Source organism: Halyomorpha halys, unplaced genomic scaffold (genome assembly GCF_000696795.3).
Source record: "Halyomorpha halys isolate HHAL.00 unplaced genomic scaffold, Hhal_1.1 Scaffold1311.1, whole genome shotgun sequence".
In the NCBI taxonomy this organism is placed as follows: domain Eukaryota; kingdom Metazoa; phylum Arthropoda; class Insecta; order Hemiptera; family Pentatomidae; genus Halyomorpha; species Halyomorpha halys.
The window spans coordinates 242,528-265,421 of NW_027115302.1; the positions used below are offsets into that span (position 1 = coordinate 242,528).

The 22,894-nt window shown below is 31.0% G+C and overlaps 1 protein-coding gene across 2 annotated transcripts in view; it reads left to right on the forward strand.

Moving 5' to 3' along the window:
- Positions 1-286: 286 nt before the first annotated feature.
- Positions 287-22,894, forward strand: part of RSG7 (Regulator of G-protein signaling 7) — a 30,351-nt gene continuing 7,743 nt past the window's right edge. The window contains exons 1-11 of one of the 2 annotated variants that reach the window (XM_014434140.3): positions 288-791; positions 1,569-1,665; positions 3,273-3,323; positions 4,554-4,660; positions 8,352-8,403; positions 10,838-11,061; positions 12,542-12,717; positions 14,245-14,358; positions 17,635-17,760; positions 19,282-19,471; positions 19,551-19,643. In XM_014434140.3, the coding sequence (XP_014289626.1) occupies positions 663-791; positions 1,569-1,665; positions 3,273-3,323; positions 4,554-4,660; positions 8,352-8,403; positions 10,838-11,061; positions 12,542-12,717; positions 14,245-14,358; positions 17,635-17,760; positions 19,282-19,471; positions 19,551-19,643 (1,359 nt within the window). In that variant the 5' untranslated portion in view covers positions 288-662. Of the gene's footprint in view, positions 792-1,568; positions 1,666-3,272; positions 3,324-4,553; positions 4,661-8,351; positions 8,404-10,837; positions 11,062-12,541; positions 12,718-14,244; positions 14,359-17,634; positions 17,761-19,281; positions 19,472-19,550; positions 19,644-22,894 lie in introns of both variants that reach the window. The other variant, XM_014434141.3, reaches the window with a different exon arrangement.

The window sequence follows — 22,894 nt, forward strand, 5'->3', positions numbered from 1 at the left end:
GAAAAATCTTGAAGAAGAAACAATTTTTCTGAAAAACAAAAATTGGAAGTATGCCTATGTATATCAAATCACAATAACTTAATAATTATTGAAGATTGGTACTGGCTTCAGAAGTATTGGGTTGGAAATCATAAGCGAATTATTCATGAGTGGTTTTATTCATAATCTTGCATTATTTTACACCATTTCATAGATACCTAGATTTTTAAAGCATAGTTTTAAAAGTTGTTTTGTATTCTTTGGAGATAAATATTTATTAGTGATAAACTTTATGTTGGCCATCCTGCTTTCAGCTGGAGTAACTTTGTATAGTTCAAGAAAGCTATAAATTGAAACATGTAAATAATGAATTATTTATTGATGGGATTAACTGCTTATTTTGATTATATTCTAAAACTGCCTAGTTTATGAAAGTTAATCTGATGTATCGTTGTAAAAGAACTATTTACTGATATGCATAATATTGTTATATATTTGTGTTTATTTTTCGTTTTTATTAAACAATAATTTTATATCATATACTTCGATCGTTAATATAAGGGAATGAGCTGAAATGGTCACTATGGGATGTGCTCATTCTCAGTTTCATTCCATTACCTTGAAAAGTGTACCTATTATTAAGGAGTTTTGATGAATCTGTACTGGTTGATATTGTGTTAGTTATGGTAACTATGAGCTCTGAAAAGGTTGGGAGGCGGGGAAAAGGAGGAGAAAGTAGCACCAGTAGTAATAGTCAACAAGCTTCAAAACCCAATCATGATGACAATCCAAATCACCTGGTATACTCAAAGGTAAGAAAGAGCTATTATAGAACATAATTTTAGCTATAACAACTTTTATTCTGGTTGTTGTCATATGTATTTATTATTAAGGATTTGTATATGTATTGTGGACATTGAGATGTAGTTAAGGCAGTAAGAAAATCAAACTTTCTCATTCTAATAAAATATGAGGCCTCTTTAGGCCCAGACATCTACTGTCTAAATTCATGCTACTTTTTTTTAATATGGAGCTATATTAAAATGAAGTAATTGCCAATGTCCGAAAATTATCTGTAAATGACTATAAGGAATGATATTTTCCTTAAACAATTAACAAATAAATTATTTGATTTTTTCAAAGTTGTGATTAACTTGTATCTACAGTGTTGATTAGTGTTTCCTAGCTGATGGGTTGCGATAGCTTCAAGGGTGGGTTAGAGAAACTTAGTGAATGCTTATTAAACCTGTTTTATTGTTTTCTTTTCCTGATGTGGTATAAAAGGAACTTAAACAGTACAAAACTATTTATTAAGCGATAACATTTCATGTCGCTTTGCAGGGCTAAAAAAAACTAATTTAGTTTTTGTATCTTGTTTTTATCCCTGCAAAGTAGGGCAAAACATCGGCACATAGTAAATAATTTTGTACTAGAGTTCCTTTTTAGCTGCACCCAGTCCTCTCGTGATTAATTGCCCACGGTCATTCAACGATTTTCCAATATTTCTTTTTTATTTGCAGTAAAAAGCTACAACTTTTGAACTTAGAACTGCATTATTGCAATGATTTTTTCTATTTTTATTGTTATAGATGGAGTCAATTATTGAAAGGATGCAAGATGAAAATATAGGAGTTCCAGTAAGAACAGTAAAAAGTTTCATGTCAAAAATTCCTTCTGTTTTTACGGGCAAGTATCCTTATGACTGTTTATTATACTTTTGTTTTCATTTTTCTCTCATGACCACTGTTGCATGCTGAGTGGTAAAAGTTTCCTAATTGTTTGTTCATGATTCTTTAGGTTTAATGTTTTCATTCAAGCATATTCATAATCTTTTATGACTGAAAAACAACAATTTTTCAGTTGTATACATTCTTTTCTAATATTTGAATTTTTACTGAAGAAAGATCAACTTCTTATTTTACTACCGTTTATCCCCCTCCCATTACACAAAGGTTATTTTAATGTAGGAATGTACCTAAAAGGTGCAAGTGAAGAATAACTTCTGATTTTTACATAGCTTCTATCCCTTTACTTTTGATGTCAGGGGCTAATGTAGTATTCCATTCCCAAAAAAGTATTTTTTTAAAAGAAAAAAATTGAAAACCAGCTTCAGAAATGAAAATTATTAGTCAGTAAGGGATAAGAACGAAAGGGATGAAGATTGGTAGGATATATTGTTCAAAGCCGTCTATCAGCGTTACTATGCAACTATAAATGCCTTAGTAGTGGATAACAGATCATGTAGGAAACCAAACAATATTTGTTGTATTGTTTTTTTTTCATAGATTATTGATTGTTTTTTCTATTTATTTATTGTAGTAGGTGGATCTCTCAATTTGTGTGTTTTAACTGATTTAACTTATTTATTCATTAAATTATTTTATTTTTATTTATTTCTTTTTACTTATGGGTCCAATCAAGTATTTCTTTTAACCAACTTTTTATTATATTTTCCTTTAAATCTATGTATTAGTTTTGTTTTGGTAACTGTGACTAGTATTTCTCTGGTTTGATCTCACATCGCTGTGTAATAGTGAATTTGTTTAGCAGGTAACTGGGGAGAATCTGAGAGGGGGAATTCGGGAGAGCGAATTTGTCGATCAAATGAAACAAAAATTGTGAAATGGAAGGGACAAGAAAGGGAAAGAAAAACGGAATAAATTGAAATATTTGTATTTAGTGTGTAGACTGGAATTGATAGTAAAAGAAAACAAAAAAAAAGTTTTGTTTATATTTTATTATATCATGTAAAATTATGTAATTCATATATGTCCGATCCCGGATTGATTATCATGCTGTGTAATGTACCGACCTGTATTTGGGCAGCATGAATGAATAAAGCATTTCTCTCTCTCTTTCTTATAAATAATTGACTATATCATTTCAAATTATGAAGAAGATGGTCAAAAGAGAAAAAAAAATTATTTTAAGTTCACAACAAATTATTTTCCTACGTTTTATCCCACTTTGTAGAGCTTCATCAGGGCTGTTCAAGTTTTGAGCTATCTAGACTTTTCAGAGGCCGTAGTTTTTGTATCATATTATGCATATAAATAATTTACCATATAATTTCAAATTATATTTGGTTTACAATAAATATAGGCACCACTATACTAAATGCAGTTAATTGGAAAACAATATTTTTAAAAAAAGTAATCAGAAACAAGGAAATTCATAATTATGTAGTAAAAGGTGTTGGAAAATTTTAATTTATTTTTTTTTTATACAAAATTACTTACAATTTATACAATTTTAGTAAATATTATTTAATAATATACTTGTTTTATTTATAGGTTGTGACCTGATTCTATGGATGATCAAAAATCTTGATGTTGATGACCAATGTAAGTTATCAAATTTTATTTTTTATTATGGGTCTATGGTAGAACTTAAGTTATATTGTTTTTATATGAGAAGTTATTTTTAATTCTAAAGATTGAAAGGTTCTGCTGTGGAGATGTGTTAATGTTATAGTAACCTGAAAACTCTGCTGTAGAATTTTTTTTTTATCTACTGTGAGCACAAGATGTATGTAAATGTCTGATCATTTTCACTTCTGCAGGCAGTGTCTAATGCTATTGAAATGGGATTGTACGAAGCATATCCAGAAAGTAAGAGTGCTGCTGAGCTCTGTGATTTTTTTTTTTAAAAGTTGGCTACCTTGGGGGTAGTGGGGTCTCCTAAACAAATAAGCATAAGAGACCCATATCAGTATCAAAACTCTTCTTATAGTGTCTGTTTCAGTGAAATATAACAACAAGAAGAAATCCCGTCTAGTGCAAGGTTCATGTTGTCGTATGGTTCCTTTCTCCAGAAAAAAAAACTAAGGGAGGTGAATGTTAGACCACCGGTTCATGCCCAACATCACCAAGGCACTTTTAAACTTGTTTGGTTATGATGTATTGAACCACCCTTTCTACCCCCCAGACTGGGGGCCTTCAGATTTTCATCTTTAAACATTCCTGAGGACCCACATGGGTGAAAAAAACTTTCTAATCGATGAGGAGGTTAAATAAGAGGTCTTAAGGTGGACGAAGAAGATTATGGGACACCTATGAGAGAGGCACTAAAAACGTGTTCCATGACTTACAACCTGCATAGAATGTATTTCACACACATAGGAAGGCGATTATGGGGAAAAATAAGTAAGATATATCTATAAGTATCTACAGTATCCTGTAATTTTTTTTAATACAAAAAATTGAGTCCTCTTACTTTGTGGACATGCCTCGTATTATTTTTATGTAATTCTAGTGCTAGTATTTTGTGTTTGCATTTTACTTTCATCTATTCATTTTTTAGTATCATTAATGCTATGGAAAATTAAATTTCTATTAATAGCAGAGATTAATGGGAGTTGGGTTTTAGAAGGGTGTGAATAAACCCATTGAGTTGTTTATTCTGATGGTAATGGAAACAATAACAATGACGGTGATAGTGATGATGTGGTTCATTCTTCATGAAGAAAAATCTTTAATGACTAGAGTGTGTGCATGTTGTTGCAACTTCATCCATCCCCCATCGTATTTATTACCTGGGATGTTTATAATTTATGTTGTGTTTATTTGTCCTAGATGAAGCCTTACACCTCGCTCACCAGATGGCTTCACATGGTTACCTTTTCCCTATTGATGATCATATGCTGACTGTAAAAAATGACAACACTTTCTATAGATTTCAGGTAGTTATTACACCATGAACTTTTTTATTTGTAATTTTAAAAAGAAATCTTTGTTTTTGAAAATGTGTGAAATAAAAAATAAAAATTAAATATAGAAAAAACTGATTGGACTTTAGTGACTGCTTTGTTGACTTCTCATATAATTTTATAAAAAATAAGAGAAAGAGGCTAAAGCTGTGTTTCTAATAGTCTCTACCTAAGAAGAAATTTACTTTGTTCTTGATCAATAGCAGCCAGAATCACCCGAGAATATTTAGAATACTATGAAGTATGTTATAATGAAGTTCATATGAATCACTGAGGCTCTGCTTTCTAGATTTTATATTATGGAAGATATAAAAACCTATTACCAGTTGCCAACTTGCTGAGACATGTCTCATTTTTGGTGTTTAAGGTTTAAATTTTATATCAATGATTTATATATGATCCTGTGAAAATGAAAATGGCTCATAAATAATAATATGATATAAGTATATCAAATAAATTAAAAATTTCTCGCTACTAATGAAAACTGACTTACACCATTTTCATTCACACCGACTAATATATATATAATATTTTATATCAAACAATTAGTAAAACTAACTTAGCTTATTATTCCTTTATTTATTTGTCATATCAACGTTTTATTTTCTCATTTTCAGCATTACACTACAATTATTGTGCATCTACCGGCTAGTCATTGCTACTAGTCAAAAGCTCTGGTTACAAAAATACAGAAGGAGAAATATATAGTATATTAAATGAAAACCTCTAGTTACCCAAGAAAACTATTTAACCAAATATGGTTTATAAAAAACTTTATTTTTTTATCCAATACGGACCACATACATACGACATTTGAATTACCGACTGGGACAGAATTTATATCGAGGAGACATATAAAATTTTTTGACTACCTTCACTACTGTACAAACCCATTATTTAGGACACTGACACCGGCAGGATGGCTACAAAGGTGGCAGACACACACAAACAGACTCAGACTTGACTGAGTACAAGTAAATAAATTATTTGAGTCAACAAACCTGGTGAGCCCCAGTCTACCTCTTTTCTAATGACATCAACCCCCTCTTCAAATGCATTACCAATGCAGAAAAAGAGGCTACCCTCAACCCGTTTATATCATGACATCAACCACAAGCACCCACGGGGCTTAGAAGAAAAGAAAAATTTAATCCAATACTGAAAAATGATACATTAAATAGTAACATCAATCATCAAAAACATACAGTGTTCATACATACTAATAATGAAAGTGAAACATAAAAATGATTATAAAATACTTTAAGGGTAAGAATACTAAAGAAATTAACGCAGATAATAATAAAATGGACAATTTGTTGGAAAAAAAATAGAATATTACAAAATGCAATAACCATACTATGAACCTTAAAGACAAAGTAGATAAATTAAACAGGCAAGAGAGAAAAACACTTTATTAGAAAAAATGTTGTGCTGGCCAATTTCATTGGGTTCCCTTATGCCCATCTTACTTATAACTAGTGAATACAATTATTTATAATCCTATTAAGAATAATAGTCACATCATATTTTTCTAAAATGTCACATCCAAAGTGTCCAAAATCATCCCTTCTGCCATTTTTGCCATGTCCTTGATATCAACACAGAGTTCCTCCAAGAAGCTCCTTATTATGCTTGGTATAGTTTCACGAGCTCTGAACCAGAGGCCTCTCACGTAGAAGTCTCTTTCCCTGAAGCTCTCACGGAACTTTTCCTTAAGGAAAGCGATACATTTATTATAAATTTCCCTCTTTTTTTTCTATCTAGGTCATGACTTTCATATCTCACTATAGGATCCAGAATGAATGCTGAATTACCTGTCTTAGGGAAAGCGACAATATTGGCATATCGAGTGGATTCCTCTGAATCTGTGGAGTAGACCTCGTCGAAGCAGGCAAAATCCCTTTCTCTAAGAAGCTTCATCAATTCATGCTTGACTCTGTTGTGCTGGTGTATTACAAGGAGGGAGTTGTTGAGGCATTTTCCCAGTACATGTGCTGGTGTTTTCAGACTCTGTTGCATTTACGACAGAGGGACCCAACTTCTCTGACCTGTCCGCTGACGCTTGATGTATAATTGATGTTTAGTTTCAGGGCATTGGACCATTTAAAACCTGTAAGAATTTGCTTATAAATTTATTTGCTTTTGGGGTCTCCTTGAAGTGGCGCCTCCAATGCCCTGCCACCTGCAATTGGCCAATTCCTCAAACGCATTCTCACGTAAAGACTGTCATAAAGCCCTCTCACTCTGATGTCCCTGATCAATGTCCCATCTATCTGCACATTCAGCAATTTCAGCTGAACAATCGAACGTGGACTGGAACAGGGCATCGGGTACATTGGACAGTCGCTGAGCAATGGACCAATGCTGTAAAGAAGTCTCCGATTGGCTGCGCATTAAGCCTAAACCTCTAAACCTCCTCAGAGCATACAACATCGCCGTGGAGGTGTTTGCAGGAAGTTTTATATACCCTTGACACTCCTGCGAATGATGGTGTCGATGCCCTCCAATATCGCTGGACATAGCTTCATGAGGGGAGCATTTTGGAGAGGTAAGTAAGACCTGGAAACACATATGGTTGACAATGTATTCATTAATGGCATTAATGATTCTCGCATTGACATGTGTCCCTAGAAGGCCCTTTATGAAACCCCTCTAATTCCTGTGGAAGGTAACCTGTTCTCTGGGATGTTTTTTATGGGTTCCGAGTCCTCTATCGACCCTTAAAAGAGAGCCCACAGATAGTGCATACCTTATTATCTTGTTGTGGACTTATATCTTTCTGTTCACTCTCTTGGACCCTGTTAACTCTCTCTTGGACTTTTGGCAACCTGGGGGAAACATTGTCTATAGAATCTGTTTATATTATACAAATTAGAATGTGAAAACTGTGAAGGTATTTATTTACATTATTCTTTTTTAACATTTCTCAATGTTGAAAAAACCTAAAACCAGAGTAGCCCAACACATTGTGTTGAGCTAGCTCAAATATATTTTTATTACATGATAAAATAAATAAACTGAAAATGTAACAATAGACACGCATCAATGCAAAAACAATCAAACAATTCTCTAAACCAAATTAGGCAGAATAAAAATAAATGATTATTGAAAATAATTAAATGAAATAATATAACTTAATATGGATAAGAATACTTGATAGATAATCAATGCAATGAAATAAATTTAATTGAAAAATATATATTGCAGAATAATTTTAGATTAATGCGGAAAATGAGGAGTTTTAATCCTAAAACGTACAAGTTTTTATGACAAATAAATAATAAAAATAGTTAGTTTCACTGATTGTTCAATACAAATTTGGAAAGTTTCTTAAAAACTTCATATAATAGATGATAATAACATATGGTGTTAAAAGTACATTTTATGAAAACCATTATTTTTTTCATATTTCTTTATTCTCTCCCTTTTGAAATGCTTCAAATTTGGGCATTGGACAAACTATTATGTGTTGAGAGTGTATTGTACATATATATGGTGTGGCAACTTAATGAAAAATTAAATTCTTATTAGCATAACTTAACATTACATTTATAAAATTTTACTAACTGTAACAATGCTTACTTATTTTGGTATCTCACTTGTAAGCTTGATGGTGTAATGGTTTGGTGGTAATGATGTTTGTGTAATTGGCTTATGTTTTTAGACTCCCTACTTTTGGCCTTCCAATTGCTGGGAACCAGAAAATACTGATTATGGTAATTTTATATGTTAATACAAATTTATATTATGCATCATGGAAAAGAAATCTATCTTATAAGCACGGCTTGATTGCATGTTTTCTTTTTCTCCTTTGTTTTTCATTCTATTTGGTTTTCATATTCCTTAATTTTGTAATTTACTAGGATTATATTATTGTTTTATCCTAAGTCAAATTTAGGCTTTGTTTTAAAATATGGATCATATAAAATTTTTATTGGTAACTCCAAATTTTACCAAAAGATCTTTAAGGATATTTATTGCACTGTTTCCTCTCCTCATCCCATTTTTGGAAATAGAATTAAAGGTGAATTTTATGTCTAGATAAGCAATCTATACGTCACCATACTTTTAATGGAACTCCTCTGAGTTGAACTACTTTTTGAAAGGATTGTTTGTTTACTGTTGCAGATAGATCAAGAGAGTGTAGTCAATTTTACTTATTTAAAATTTTCTAACAATTGTGCAGGTGTCAAGCAGAACAGCCTTTTGTGCCAATTTTAAGTTTCCGAGATCAAGTCCGAAATCTTCTGTGCCTTCCTTGTCGCTTTTCAAAATTGATCTATTGGAAGATCAGCCTATCAGAGTCACAGTTATCAGTTCATCACAATCATCGGTTTATCAGAGTCACAATTATCAGACATTAGTTGATCATAATCATCAGTCTATCGGCATCACAATTATCAGTTATCAGTTCATCTCAATCATCTGTCTATCGGAGTCACAATTATCAGACATTAGTTGTCATAATCATCAATCTATCGGCGTCACAATTATCAGTTATCAGTTCATCACAATCATCAGTCTATCAGAATCACAATCATCAGATATTAGTGGATCATAATCATCAGTCTATCAGCGTCACAATTATCAGACATTAGTTGATCATAATCATCAGTCTATCGGCATCACAATTATCAGTTATCAGATCATCACGATCATCAGTCTATCAGAGTCACATTTACTTTTTCGAGGCAATAAAAGGATTTTAATTCAAAGGCAAAGTATTCATTAGATTGGTATCACTCAGTGTGGCTATATCAAGGATTCTGGCCATTTTATTTTTTAGGGAATAAGCAAATTATCTGGGCTGTTATGCCCAATTATTATCTCTAAATTGTTCTTTTTTTAAATTTGTGTTTTGAATAAATAATGTTAATTTTGTCTTATCTTCATTTAACTTTTTTTTTTTTTTTTCAAATAAACCAACAATATCAAGTACTTTTCCAAAAATTTCAATTGTTCTAGTTGTTATTGTTGTTGTCTGGGGGTTTAGGACTTAAAACCCTGATGTCATCAATGCCCCTTTTATTAAACACCCATTAATGCCTAATGTTTTCCATTGTTTATATATAATTCACAACTTCATGGGTTCTCTAATTTAAATGGAGATATTAGTTTGAATTTTTATTTAAATCATTTGTCATCATTATCATACAATAATGCCATTGTGTAAGTAGAGTACTGCATAACGGAAAGCACAGGAATCATGATAGCTAATGATGAATTCTAATGTTGAAGAATGAAGGTGTCGATTTGCCACAACTAGTTGAAGTGTAAGTTCTTTAACCAAAACAAAGTTTGGTTTAGTACATTTTTCATTAGTTTTATGAGTATCCAATTTACAACTTTATTTATTTATTGTTTGTTTGATTTACTATTGGTAAATAGTATTATTTATGTTGAAATTATATCAATTCTAATGTATAGTATGTTTTTTAGCATGCAAATGTGTATCTTCAATTGCATGATGCTTACTATTAATGGTTTGAATAGTTTTTTTTAATATACATTCATACAATACATACCCATACATTGAAAGATGTTTAGTTACTATGTTGGCTTATAGTGATATGACTATTGGAAAGTAATTCTCATTCGTTACGCAATTGCACTGCAATTTCAGTTTTCACTATGTACTAATTATTCTTCCTGTGGGCTCCTCATGTTTTTAATGTTATTTTAAAAAATTAATTTTTTTTTTTTATTTTTCATACTATTTTATTTAAATATTATACTATATATATATTCTAAACTCTAGAACAACTACTATTTATGAAATCATATTATAATGTAGTTGGTTGCTATACTAGATAAAATAGTTTATAAAAATTCATACACCTATCTCTATCAAGTTTACTTTAAAATTTATGGTATTTTGACAGGGTCTGTTAATTTAGATTTCTATTCAGAAATATTGTATTGAAGAAAAAATCTAAATTTAATTTATTCTATTATTTCTGTTTTTTGTTTTGTTTTTTCTAGGATTTATCAAGATTTATGTATGTAACCACAAAATCAATCTATGTTTAATATACTCACAAAATTAATCTATTGTTTATTATACCCACATTCACATTGTTTGTTACAGTATTCAGTAATTAGGTTTTAGCTTACCAAAGTCTAAGATGAATTTATTTACCTCTATTTTAGCTGTGTATCTATGCAAAAGGACAATGCAGAATAAAACACGCTTGGAACTTGCTGATTATGAAGCTGAAAGTTTAGCGCGACTTCAGAAAATGTTTTCCCGTAAGTGGGAATTCATATTTATGCAAGCTGAAGCTCAAAGTAAAGTAGATAAAAAGAGAGACAAACTGGAAAGAAAAGTTCTAGATTCACAAGAGAGAGCATTTTGGGATATGCATCGACCAATGGTAACTATAATCAAGTTATTAGTATTTAGTTATTTCATTGTTGTGTATTTTTACCTATTAATTTTTTTTTCAATCTTTTTCTTTCAATAAGACTACAATCAAAGTAACTGGTCTTTCTTTACTGATATCTTTGATACCGTAGAGCTACATGGGCCAGTACCAACCATCTAGGTCTTACTTTCTTTATGAAGGTTATCATGTGATAGATGTAGCATTTTTCATCAGCTTTTGTTTGGTCTATGTTATGTATTTTATTGTTTCTTTATTAGAATTCATTAGCATTTTCTTTGATTTTTTTTATTATTTAAAAAGATCCCAGATTCAAGGATCTATTTTTAAAGCCTTCTAGTATTGTTCACCTAATTGAGATTCTATCTCAGTTCAATATTTTGCTATGAAATATTAAAGAAAATATGATCAAGTTTTTGAATCCATCATTAGGCTCTCTTAGGAGTTCAATTCTTCTAGATATCAATCTTATAACATTAAAAATATTGGGCTTACAAACAGTAGCATGTTATTTTGACATATTTAATATTATTAAAATTATCAATACTAATATCTAGTATAATAGATACATAATGTGTACTCAAAATTTTCTCATAGTTTTTTTTTAATAAGTTCATAGATTTATAAATATATTAGCACGACTTCAGAAAATGTTTTCCCGTTAGTGAGAATTCATATTTATGCAAGCTGAAGCTCAAAGTAAAGTAGATAAAAAGAGAGACAAACTGGAAAGAAAAGTTTATATATATATATTTATATGTGTTTTTTTTTTACGAGGGTCGGTGGAAATCTTCAAAAGACATGGATAGGCCCGTACCTATCCGTGTGTGGGATTTTTACCCACTAAAACCACCGCCCTACACCTGTTCATTCCTCTCCACGGGGCCGCCGCTAGGCATTACTTCATGGAGGGAAATGGCTGAGTGCCGCCTCGCATTCTTCGCATGGTTTTCACGTTTCCATGCTAGTTATGTCTTCTAGCCCTCTCTTCCTATCTCAACCTCTTGAGAACGACTGTGGTGAATCTCTTCACTGCGTTCCAATGCTGGTCTGAGAGAAGCATATAGCTCACCACGTTTTCTGGAGTAATGCGTCCTCCACACTCTCTCTCCAATTCACTTCTTTCTGCTGCAAAGCGAGTGCAAGTGAAAAACACGTGCTCCGCGGTTTCCTCGACAGTCTGGCATCCAGGGCATTCTGCGGTGTTGTCCAGTTTGAAGCGGTACTGGTAGGCTCTGAAGCATCCATGTCCGGTCATCAATTGGGTTATGTAAAAATCAATCTCACCATGTTGGCGACCATACCACTTGCCCACATCGGGTATTAACCTGTGAGTCCACCTCCCAGAATCTGCAGCCTCTATTTATATATGTGTGTGTGTGTTATAATTTGGTATTCTACCACCACCCAGACCAATGTTCTTAATGTTTTTTATGTTTTATATGTTGTAATTATGTAATATGTATTGCAGCCTGGGTGTGTTAACACTACCGAAATGGACATTAAAAAGGCTTGTAGAATGAACAAACACCCTTCAGGCAAAGCATCAGGCTCAGGTTTATCATTAGAGGTTCTTCAGAGGGAGCTGGCACTCCTTAAGACCCGCTTGGAAAGATCTAACATTAAGATATCTAAAGTTGCTGAATCGTAAGTTTATTCCACTTACTTCTAATTTCTAGTAGGAGTTACAGTAGTAGCTTGATTAACCACGCCATATTGCAGAAAAAAAAGATATTTTGATTTTTAAAAATGTAGAAATTGCCAAAAATAAAAATGTATAAGCATGTAAAAGCTTGTATGTTGAACTTATAAATGTAATTCCAAAAACTCGAAGAATACCTGCGAGGTAGGTACTTAAATAAATATAACCGAATCTTCTATAAAATGTAGGAATGATTTGATAGGATTGTTCATCTAAGGAAAGGCTTTTACAGAATAAAACTTTTTCTCCGTAGCTAATAAACAGCTCTTCTCTTCTCTTGTTTTTAAATAGTTTATTTCATACTTCTCAGTTTGTTTTTTGCTATTGCTATACATATTCGTTCCAAGCTGTCAACTATGATTGCTAAACATAATCATGTTCTTTCTTTAGAGAAAAAATCTCGAGTCTGGGTAAACACAACATGGACAACTCAATTAAATTAAAAAAATGACATTTTAAGTTCATATTTGCTAAATAATTCACTTTTGAGCAGCCAGCTAAGAGAAAAATATGACATGGAATCTGCTCCTGTTGAATAGTGTAACCCTATAATTACTATGGCTGTGAGAGGAGGATGTGGTTTTAGCCATCACTGTGAGTTATGGGTCTATCCCTAACTAGATGTGAGGTGAGATAGCAGGCGCCTTGTTTATAGAATTGCTTCTTTGTAATAATTTTTTCTATCTTCATTTTTCATGCTGTAAAAGTAACGATTACATTGTGGTTGAGTTAAATCCTTTTTTTTTTCATATGTTTTTACTTTTCTTATCCTCTAGGTAAGGAAAGTATTGTAGTCAGGTCAAATTTTTGATGTATAGTCTTCAACAGCTCTTCGCCTTGAGCCTAAAAAAAGCATTTTTGGCCATTTGTTGTCAATATATCTGTATCCCCATTATCTTTAGGACCCATTTTTTTTCTTTTTCTTTTTTTTATAAGGTTTTAGCCTCCAGTGCCTGTGTACCAAATCAGGCATCCTAAGCACAATAACGGGTATGTTATTTTTTCGTTGTTATAATTTTGATGAAACTCGCCTAAAGTCTTCTCCTTAAAGTTCTTTGACTTTTATATATTATTATTAAATATTTCGAAAAAATCCCATAAAAAAAAAAATTACATTTGTGCATAGCTCAAAAAGTATACCTTATATACGTTAGTTATATATGTGATCATTTGAAAGATAATTAAATTCTCTTCAAGACAGAAAGCCCTGATAACATTATAATATAGCATTATACTCATCTGTGTAATTTGTTAATTGAAAAGTGGTTTGATTACCCATGATTTTCATTTTTCTGTATAATCCCTGCCGCACATTACCTGGATAATGGAAGACATTTATTTAAAAGCACTAAACATTTAGAAAATTTTTTAATTACTTGTATATCATTTGTTTATTGAAATTTGAAGTGACATTTACTGTAAAATATTATAAAATTGATTGAATTAGAAATATACTTACCTTTATTGTGTAGGTATATAAACTACTTCGAACAGTACATTGAATATGATCCATTTTTTACTCCTCCTGAAATTGCAAATCCTTGGCTGTCAGATAATCCAGACTTTTGGGAACAAGAAAAATTGGCGTAAGTAGTTTTCTATTTCTATTTTCAAATAGTCTAGTGTTTCTTACCGAAGTAAGTTTCGAACATGTAGGGATTCCTTTCCCTAAGGACAGTTTTTATTTTCCTCTCCCTCTCCCTCCCTTTTCCTCTCCCCACTCTCTCAACATAATATTTTGTGGTGTATTATTTTCTCATTAAAAATTTATTTAATTCAATAATAATAATCTTGTTTTAATTTCATAGTAAATGAATTCCAATAACTGTGTATATTGGAAGAACAATCCTGGCAGGGTCGTCAATTTTGCTGTGTTATTTTCTTTAAAAATATATATGACTTTATAGTAATGATATTTTTATTTCCACTTTGGAAGAATTTAATAATAAAAAAAAAATGTGTTATCGATCTATCCTTTCTATATTTATATTTAATTAGATAGGTTTTGTATATAAAAAAAAAAATCAAAATTAACCTTCAATATATCTAACTTAAACTATTACTAGATTTTTTTAAGAATAAAAAACAAGTTACATCTTACTACAAAATTTTTACTACTTTGAAAATCACACAGCACAAAAATCTGAATATATTCAAATTATATTAATCGTTTTCAATTTTAATATTAATTAAATTATTAAAAATTTATATTTTGAAATGTTTGAATTTTATATTAAAAAACATATAATTAAAATATTCAAATTTTGCGATCATAAATTACAAAATATTTAAGTAATATAAAAATTGATCAAATAAATGCTATTTATCATATTTAACAATTTAATGCATTAAAATGCTAATTAATAGATATAATAAGCCTATATATTAAAGAGTTTAATTAGAAATTGTAAATAATATATTTCTATATATTTATATTTAAGGGCATGTCTACAATTGATCATTTACACGCTGTAAACCAACTGATAGAGAAAAGTGTAGAATATAATTTAAACGTCTACCTTGGATTTGTTGACTTCTCCAAAGCCTTTGACAGCATATATCATAGCAGCATCACGATGCAGCTCTCAAGGCGATAGGTATAGAGGAAAATGCATTTCTATAATAACAGAATTATATACCGACAACAAAGCATTTATATCTAGTGATAGGAAAGGCAAGGAGATTCCAATCAGGAGGGGAGTCAGGTAAGGTGATATCACCACAGATCTTCAGTATAGTATTGGAACTTATTCTAAAGGAGATGGACTGGGATGAATATGGAATCAATATCAACGGTGTAAAACTGACACTTAACACTTAAATACGTAAATGATGTGCTATTGATCTCAAGTAGAGAAGAAGAAATAGTGACCATGCTATATCAGCTTATGTACAGAAGTGCCCAACATGGATCATTGAACCTTATGAAGACAAACATAATTACAAACTAACATGTCACCAAAGTGAAAAAATACCTTTTAGATAAGCATAGTAGATGAAATCACATATCTAGGGCAAAGGATTTCTTTTAAAGATCAACAGAGATTCAAACAAGGCTTGGTGGAAATATTGGAGCTTACAAATGATAGTGAAGAAAAACAATATCAGCCAACCTTTACAAACATTAGCTTTCAATAGTTGTATATTACCTGTGATGTCTTATGGATGCCTAATATGGTCCCTCAACAAGTGCCATTAGAAAAAGATTCAAACATGCTAAAGAGCAATGGAGAGGAGCATGTTAGGCAAAAGAAGAAGCCAAAAGCTCAGTAGCCTATCAATAAGGAAATATACTGGGGTCAAAGATGTAATCAGGCACATCAAGAAGATGATATGGCCATGGGCTGAGCATCTAATGAGGAAGAACTATGAAAACTGGGCCAAGAAACTAACAGAGTGAATCCCCGTGGATATGAAAAGGAACTGAGGCAGACAAAGAAGAAGATGGGTAGTCGAGATAAAGAAAATAGAAGGAACCTGTGGTCACAAAAAGCCAAGGACAGAAAATACTGGAAGATGAAGATAAGCGATCTCTCAGTGAACCAAAGTACAGATAGTCCCCGTTAAAGACTTTATTACTCTTTAAAAAAAAGGAAGGTTCATATACATGTATAATAAAGAAAAAGTAAATGTAAATAATGCTATTATAAATGTATATATGTTTATAAATAAAGACTATTACTATTATTATTATTATGAATTTATATTTACATATACATCAAAATAATAATATTTTCCTTTTATTACTGAAATTAACTAATATTTATTTTATTTTCCATAATGTTTCCCTTTTATTATTTCTTACATTGTTTTTTACCAATGTCCGTTTACTATTCATGGCAACATTCAATATTTTTAGTTTTATTTTACCTTAGGTATAAAATATCACTATAATTTATTTATTCTTTAATTTATTATTTATTTATGCTTCCTAAATTTTTATATTGTTGCTAATATTATTGGCACTATTGATATAACTTAAAAATGAATAAGAGGCAGGGGTTCTATAGTATCCACAATACCAATATGACAGGTACACACAGGCACTATTAATTGTTTGTATAAAAGATAAGTTAGTGAATGCATGCTTTTGGAAACTCAAATCGTCGCTTAAGCTGTGGTACCTCACAGCTTCTATAAATCTTTGTACTCTTTAAAAAAAATAAAAAAACAACACATTATCTAGAGACATCTCTAAGTCACCCAAAGTTTATTTTTGGCTGTCAAGTCAGAAGTGGCATCAGTTTGGATCTGGTTGGGGTAGGGTGAAATTAATTTTTCACGGGATAAATCTTGACCTCCCCACTCTGGCTATAATAAGTTGGTAACCTATAGAATAACTAACTACCATACATTTTAGAAATGCAAGGTGGGGAAGGAAGAACAAAAGAAAAAAGTTTGCATTACATTGTTTTTTTAATGATTATTTTATTTTTGTTGCTAAATTTGATTTCTAACTTTGAAACCCTAGATATGGACTAGCGAATATCTAGCAATCATCAGTTATTTATAAATCATATCAAAAATTAGTCCACATTTAAAATTCCATTATAGATTTTTCTACAAAATTGTTTTCTCTTATATTTTTATTGGGAAATTAGATGAAATAGAAATCTGTCATGTGATAAATAGCAACTTTTCATAAATTAATAGGTTTTTTATTATATAATGAGTGATTTAACACCAGTAGAAAATTAAAACGACGGTTACTGAGACATACAGAACTTTTCTGTTTTACCAAACTAAAATGAACATTGATAGATGGTGTCTCATTGTGTTTGTTTTTTTATTTTTCTATATTAAACATTTTTTATTACCTATTTTATTATTAAAAAAAGAAAATCAACTTTTTATTGTTTCAGTAAAGACATATCAGCACGGAGGGTCAAGAGATGGGCATTTTCCCTCCAGGAGCTTTTAAATGATCCTGTTGGTAGGGAACAGTTCGCTAAATTCTTAGATAAAGAATTCTCTGGAGAAAATCTGAAGTAATTATTTGAATATTGCTTACTTTATTGTAAAAACTTAAGTTTTTTGATATTATATTCTTTTCATTTATTGTTTTAGTAATTAATTGATTAAATATTGTTATTTATGATGGATACATAGCATGTTTAGGGTTTTTTGATGCATTATTTATGTCAAAATAGGAATTTTACACCCTGAAAGTGGCAAAAACCTTCAAGTATTTGGTGTACTAATAACCGAAAATAATGAAATGGTGGAGGATCTGAAAGTAAGGATTACCTCTTTATGTTGATTAAATAGATGCTGTTTTGCTATAAAAAAATTTCTGAGTTACAAAGCCCTGTCTCACAGAATGAAGATTATGGAGTATGAGAAATTCATAAAATCTATGGATGATTCTGAGACCGGGGTGGTATCTAAAGTTGTTGGCATGGGAGAAACATGTTTTGTACAGGATCTATGGCACAGTGTGTTAACATGGCAATGGAGAATCTGCATTAAAGAGAAGATGTGCAGGATGTTCGAGAAACTGGGTTCGGTCTCAATTTTATTAGATGGTTGGATCATGTGGCATATTTACCCAGGGAATCAGTCCCTAAATGCCTGATCAAAGCCCTTAAGCTGAAAGAAGTGGAGGATATTTTGAAAAAGATACAAATTAGAAGATGTTGGATGCTTTTCTTGGATATGAGAGAGTGAAAGAAGCTAACAGGAGGCCCAAGTTCTTGTTGGACCATAGCAACAAAAATAAATAATGAAATTTTGTATTTCTTTATTGCATATTTTATGAGTTTTTATTGCATGCTATACGACATATTATGGAGGTTTTTATTCCGTAAAAATCCATGTCTATATAATGAGAGAAATAAGGAGCAACATTCATCACAAGCCTCAATATTTTTAATTTATTCTATATAATGAGAGAAATAAGGAGCAACATTCATCACAAGCCTCAATATTTTTAATTTATTCTATATAATGAGAGAAATAAGGAGCAACATTCATCACAAGCCTCAATATTTTCAATTTATTATGTTAAAAATTAAGTTTTAAGTATTTTAATTTTTAAGTTAAGTTAATCTTCATAATATTAATCCTTTATGGTGGGTCCACATATTTGGCAAGCTCAGGTTCATAAGTGTTATATTAAGCTATACAATTTAAGTCTCAGATCTTCTGAGAGTGTAGAATTTAAGGACAACAGCCACTAATGTTAGTTTAATGTTGAGCATTATTTCCAAACATGTGGGTACCATCTCATACTGCTATTAAATGTATGTCTGAGGATAATCTTAAATATTATTTTCACAAAATTGTTAAATGACCTACTCATTTGTCACATGTGACACAACTATTTTAACTTATAAAAATTTCTTCTTTAACATTCTTTTTACTAAAAAGATTAATATACTATTAAAAATTATTATATTATATATTGTTATAAAGGTTTATCACAGATATATTTATTCTGTATTTTGTATTATCTAATTTGGATTTCTGGATTATTATTTTTTTTTTTATCTCTTCTTCGTTTTTTTAAGATTCTGGGAAGCTTGTGAAGAGTTAAGATGGTTGCCTCAAAAAAAGGTCTCAGATAAGGTCCTCGAGATTTGGTCTGAGTTTCTTGCTCCTGATGCTTCATGCCCAGTAAACATTGATTCTCATTCACATGACATTACGAAAAAGAACATGGAGAGTCACCCAGATCGTTGGACATTTGATGCAGCAGCTGTATGTTTTAACTAGTTACTAATATAATTAACAATTCTTAAAATATGCGTGTGAATCAATTTATTTTTTCTTTCCTTAGGCTCACGTATATCACTTAATGAAGACAGATAGTTATTCACGATATCTTCGTTCAGAGACGTATAAGGACTTTCTTCAAGGCTCTAAAAAGAAGGTAAGTGTTTTTGATGGACTTACTGCTCATGAAAACATTAGGGGAAAGAAGAGCACATTTAGTGTCTTGTTACTGTATTTCATAGTGTGCTTAACAATCATCATCGGATCATAACTATTTGTGTTTTTTTTTCTACTTAAGATAGATATACCTTAAGAGCTTCAAACTAAAGAGCTATGTTGCCTTTTTTTTTTTTTTGTGGTGATATTAACGATCATTGCTCAAGACCGAAAAAATATTGACATTGCTAAAGTTAGATTAGTTTAAAAAACAAGTAATAGGAAATAAAGTCAAAATATATACCTACTTAAGTTTAACTCAGGCTATGCTAACACATTAAATGATTTATTTCTCTCTCTTCTAAACGCAGTAAAAAAACTCATTTCTGTCCATTCTTAGAGAATGGAGATTTTTTCATTTTGAAACACTGATTTTTAAAAATATTATTGATATTTTTTAATCATTTAAAGTTTTTAGGAGACTGAAATCATGGATTTCCTTTCTTTATAATTAAAAAAATATGTGTGTATGTTTTATTTCCTCATTGCTGAAGGTAGAGAAGTGCTGTATTCATGCAAGAACCTCTTAAAAAAAATCATGTCATCAGAATCAAAATTTTTTGTTGGTGTTAAAGCTACCTCAAGTCAACTTTGTCTTTTTGTTGGAAGGCTTTAAAAATGAACAAAAAAAAACAAACTGGCTCGGATTAAACATTTATTTGGTTCAATTTAAACATGGTAAAATAAAAACTAACATAAACAAAATATACAAGTAAAAATAAAAAGGCCTTTCAAATAAAAATAAAATTAGATAAATAAATTAAGAAAACAAAAGAGACAAATTTACAAACAATATAAATATGTAAAATAAATACTGCTCGACGAAACGTTTGCTCCACTCCGATAGATCCGAGGAAGAGTGCTGCCGAGATAGGTCGCAGCTCTTGTTGCTAAATAAATCGCTGCAATGGTCCAGAGTTGGTGTAGTGGCTCATTGATGGTCCAAATATCCAACAGTCGTATAGTATTAGGCGAGCCGACAAAATGAACGCAGACAGGGCTGGTTACTCACGTTCATGGCCACTAATTATCCGGAACTCATATTAAAGTCAAAACACAGAAGTGGTCTGGTTCCGAACTGTTATAACGACGAGTACACTCAAAAAATGTCAAATAAAATAATATTAACCAAACGCAGACAGGGCTGCTAATGACGCTACCAGGGCCACTAATTAGTCGGAACTGCAATTAATAAAGTGGAAATACAGAAAAGGTCTGGTTTCGAACTGTAGTGACGACTAAAACACTCAACAAATGTCCAAACTATTAAACTATAAACGCAGACAGGGCTGCTGAGGACGCTATCAGGTCCACTAATTAGCAGGAACTGCTCTAAAAAAAACTAAGATGGTCGGTCCGTTGCTAGGTGACGCTTCTTAGCAACAACAATCACCCCTAGCAACTGTCTCCATTACTCATTATTACAAACAAATATAATTACACATTTTTCTTTTTAAATAACTAAATCTAAATAAAACAATACAAATAAAAATAAATGTAACTAAATTAAATACTAATTATATTATGGCGTTAACAGTTGGCATTGTATTTTAAAGTTAATATTGTACCACATGCTACTTTCTCTTAATCATCATGTGCAGAAGTTTTTTTTTATACTCAAAAGGGTCAGAGTTTTAATGTTTGAGAAAAGTTGAAGATTAGTGTTGGTTTAATAAAGATCATAGCATATTCCATCCTCTACTTTCGCTTGCACGTAAGCAAACGTCTTTTCCTTAATGCAGCTATATTTCAAAAATGGGTTGTCCAATTTAGCTCAAAGTTGGAGATTAGTGTAGTATGGCCTGGCATAAATTTTGTAAAATTTCATCTACTACTTTTTTTTACCTATGTGAAAAACTAATTTACTGAATACAGCTATGTTTCAACGACTTGTCTCTTATATTTTATTCTCAAATGACTATTCATTAATTTTGAAATATAAATAGTTATGTACTGAATAGAAATATACAGTAAAAGGTTAATTTCTAAAAAAAGAATTCAGGCTGTTAAAAAAGAAGAATACAGAAATAGTGAGGAAGCTATACTTTGTCATGTACTTGGCAGATCTTTTTTATATTATGCTAGTATGTATAAAAAAATATTGTGTCCCTTGATTACTGTATAAATATAAATCTTTGTTTATTAAGTTAAATTGTAATCTAATAATAAGTTCATCTTGCAATTTTTTAAATAATTTCTTTTACTTTTCAAAAATTAAAGAATTATGTATAGTACATCTAAGATGAGTTTGCCTGTGGGTAAAGGGAGGGGAGAGATGGCATGCATTCTCTTGCCAATCCCCCACTCTTTTGTCTTCTTTCCTCTAGGTCTTTTCCAACAACCACTTCAGAGCATGTATAGTAAGTGTTTTTTCCTCCCGAATCCTATACTAGACATGCTCTGTACATTTCTGAATAGTCAGAAGTGGTTGTTGGAACAGACCTACTCAGTTTACTGGACTTTCTAACCTTTCCTGTCCTTTCCTCATCGTACTTCTGCAACTTCACAAATAGAAATTCCTGGTATCAGTTTTTTCAAAAGTATTTTGCATTAATATTGCAATATTATAAGTTTACCTTACCATGTTAAAAAGGAATGGTGAGCTGATAGATCTGTACAGGGAACCCAGCATCGTTTAGGCTTTAGTCAAAAGAGAAATAGTACAAGAATCAGGAAGAAATAAAGGCAATTATCTCACCCCAATTTTTGATTACTTTAATGAAAACTAGGTATAATTACTAGTCAAAATTGATGAGTCTGCCAAGTATAGGTAGGGGAATAAAAAATGGCGGCTGTTTCAAAACCTTAAAAAACATTAATTTTTCATTCGGAGCTCTATATCTTAAAAACTACCAACATTATTTAAAGAAAAGTAAATTTTCTGATATATTAGCCCTAAAAAAGCTATTTACGTTCAATAGTTCTCGAGATATAGCTTTTTAAAAAGCAAAATTTCTTAAATATCTACTAAAAGATTAGTAGTTAGTTAATTTATTTTGAGAAATTATATCTCAGGAACTATGTGGCGTACAGATGTCTATTAGCACTCAAATTAAAGCTAGTTTAATGGACTATAAAGAAGTTTATGACCTATACCTCGTAGGAATAGTAGTTTTCATGATATTTGCTAAAATAAATTGATTTATAGTTGTTCGGACAATAAGTTTGACTTATGAAAAACTTCATTTCAGA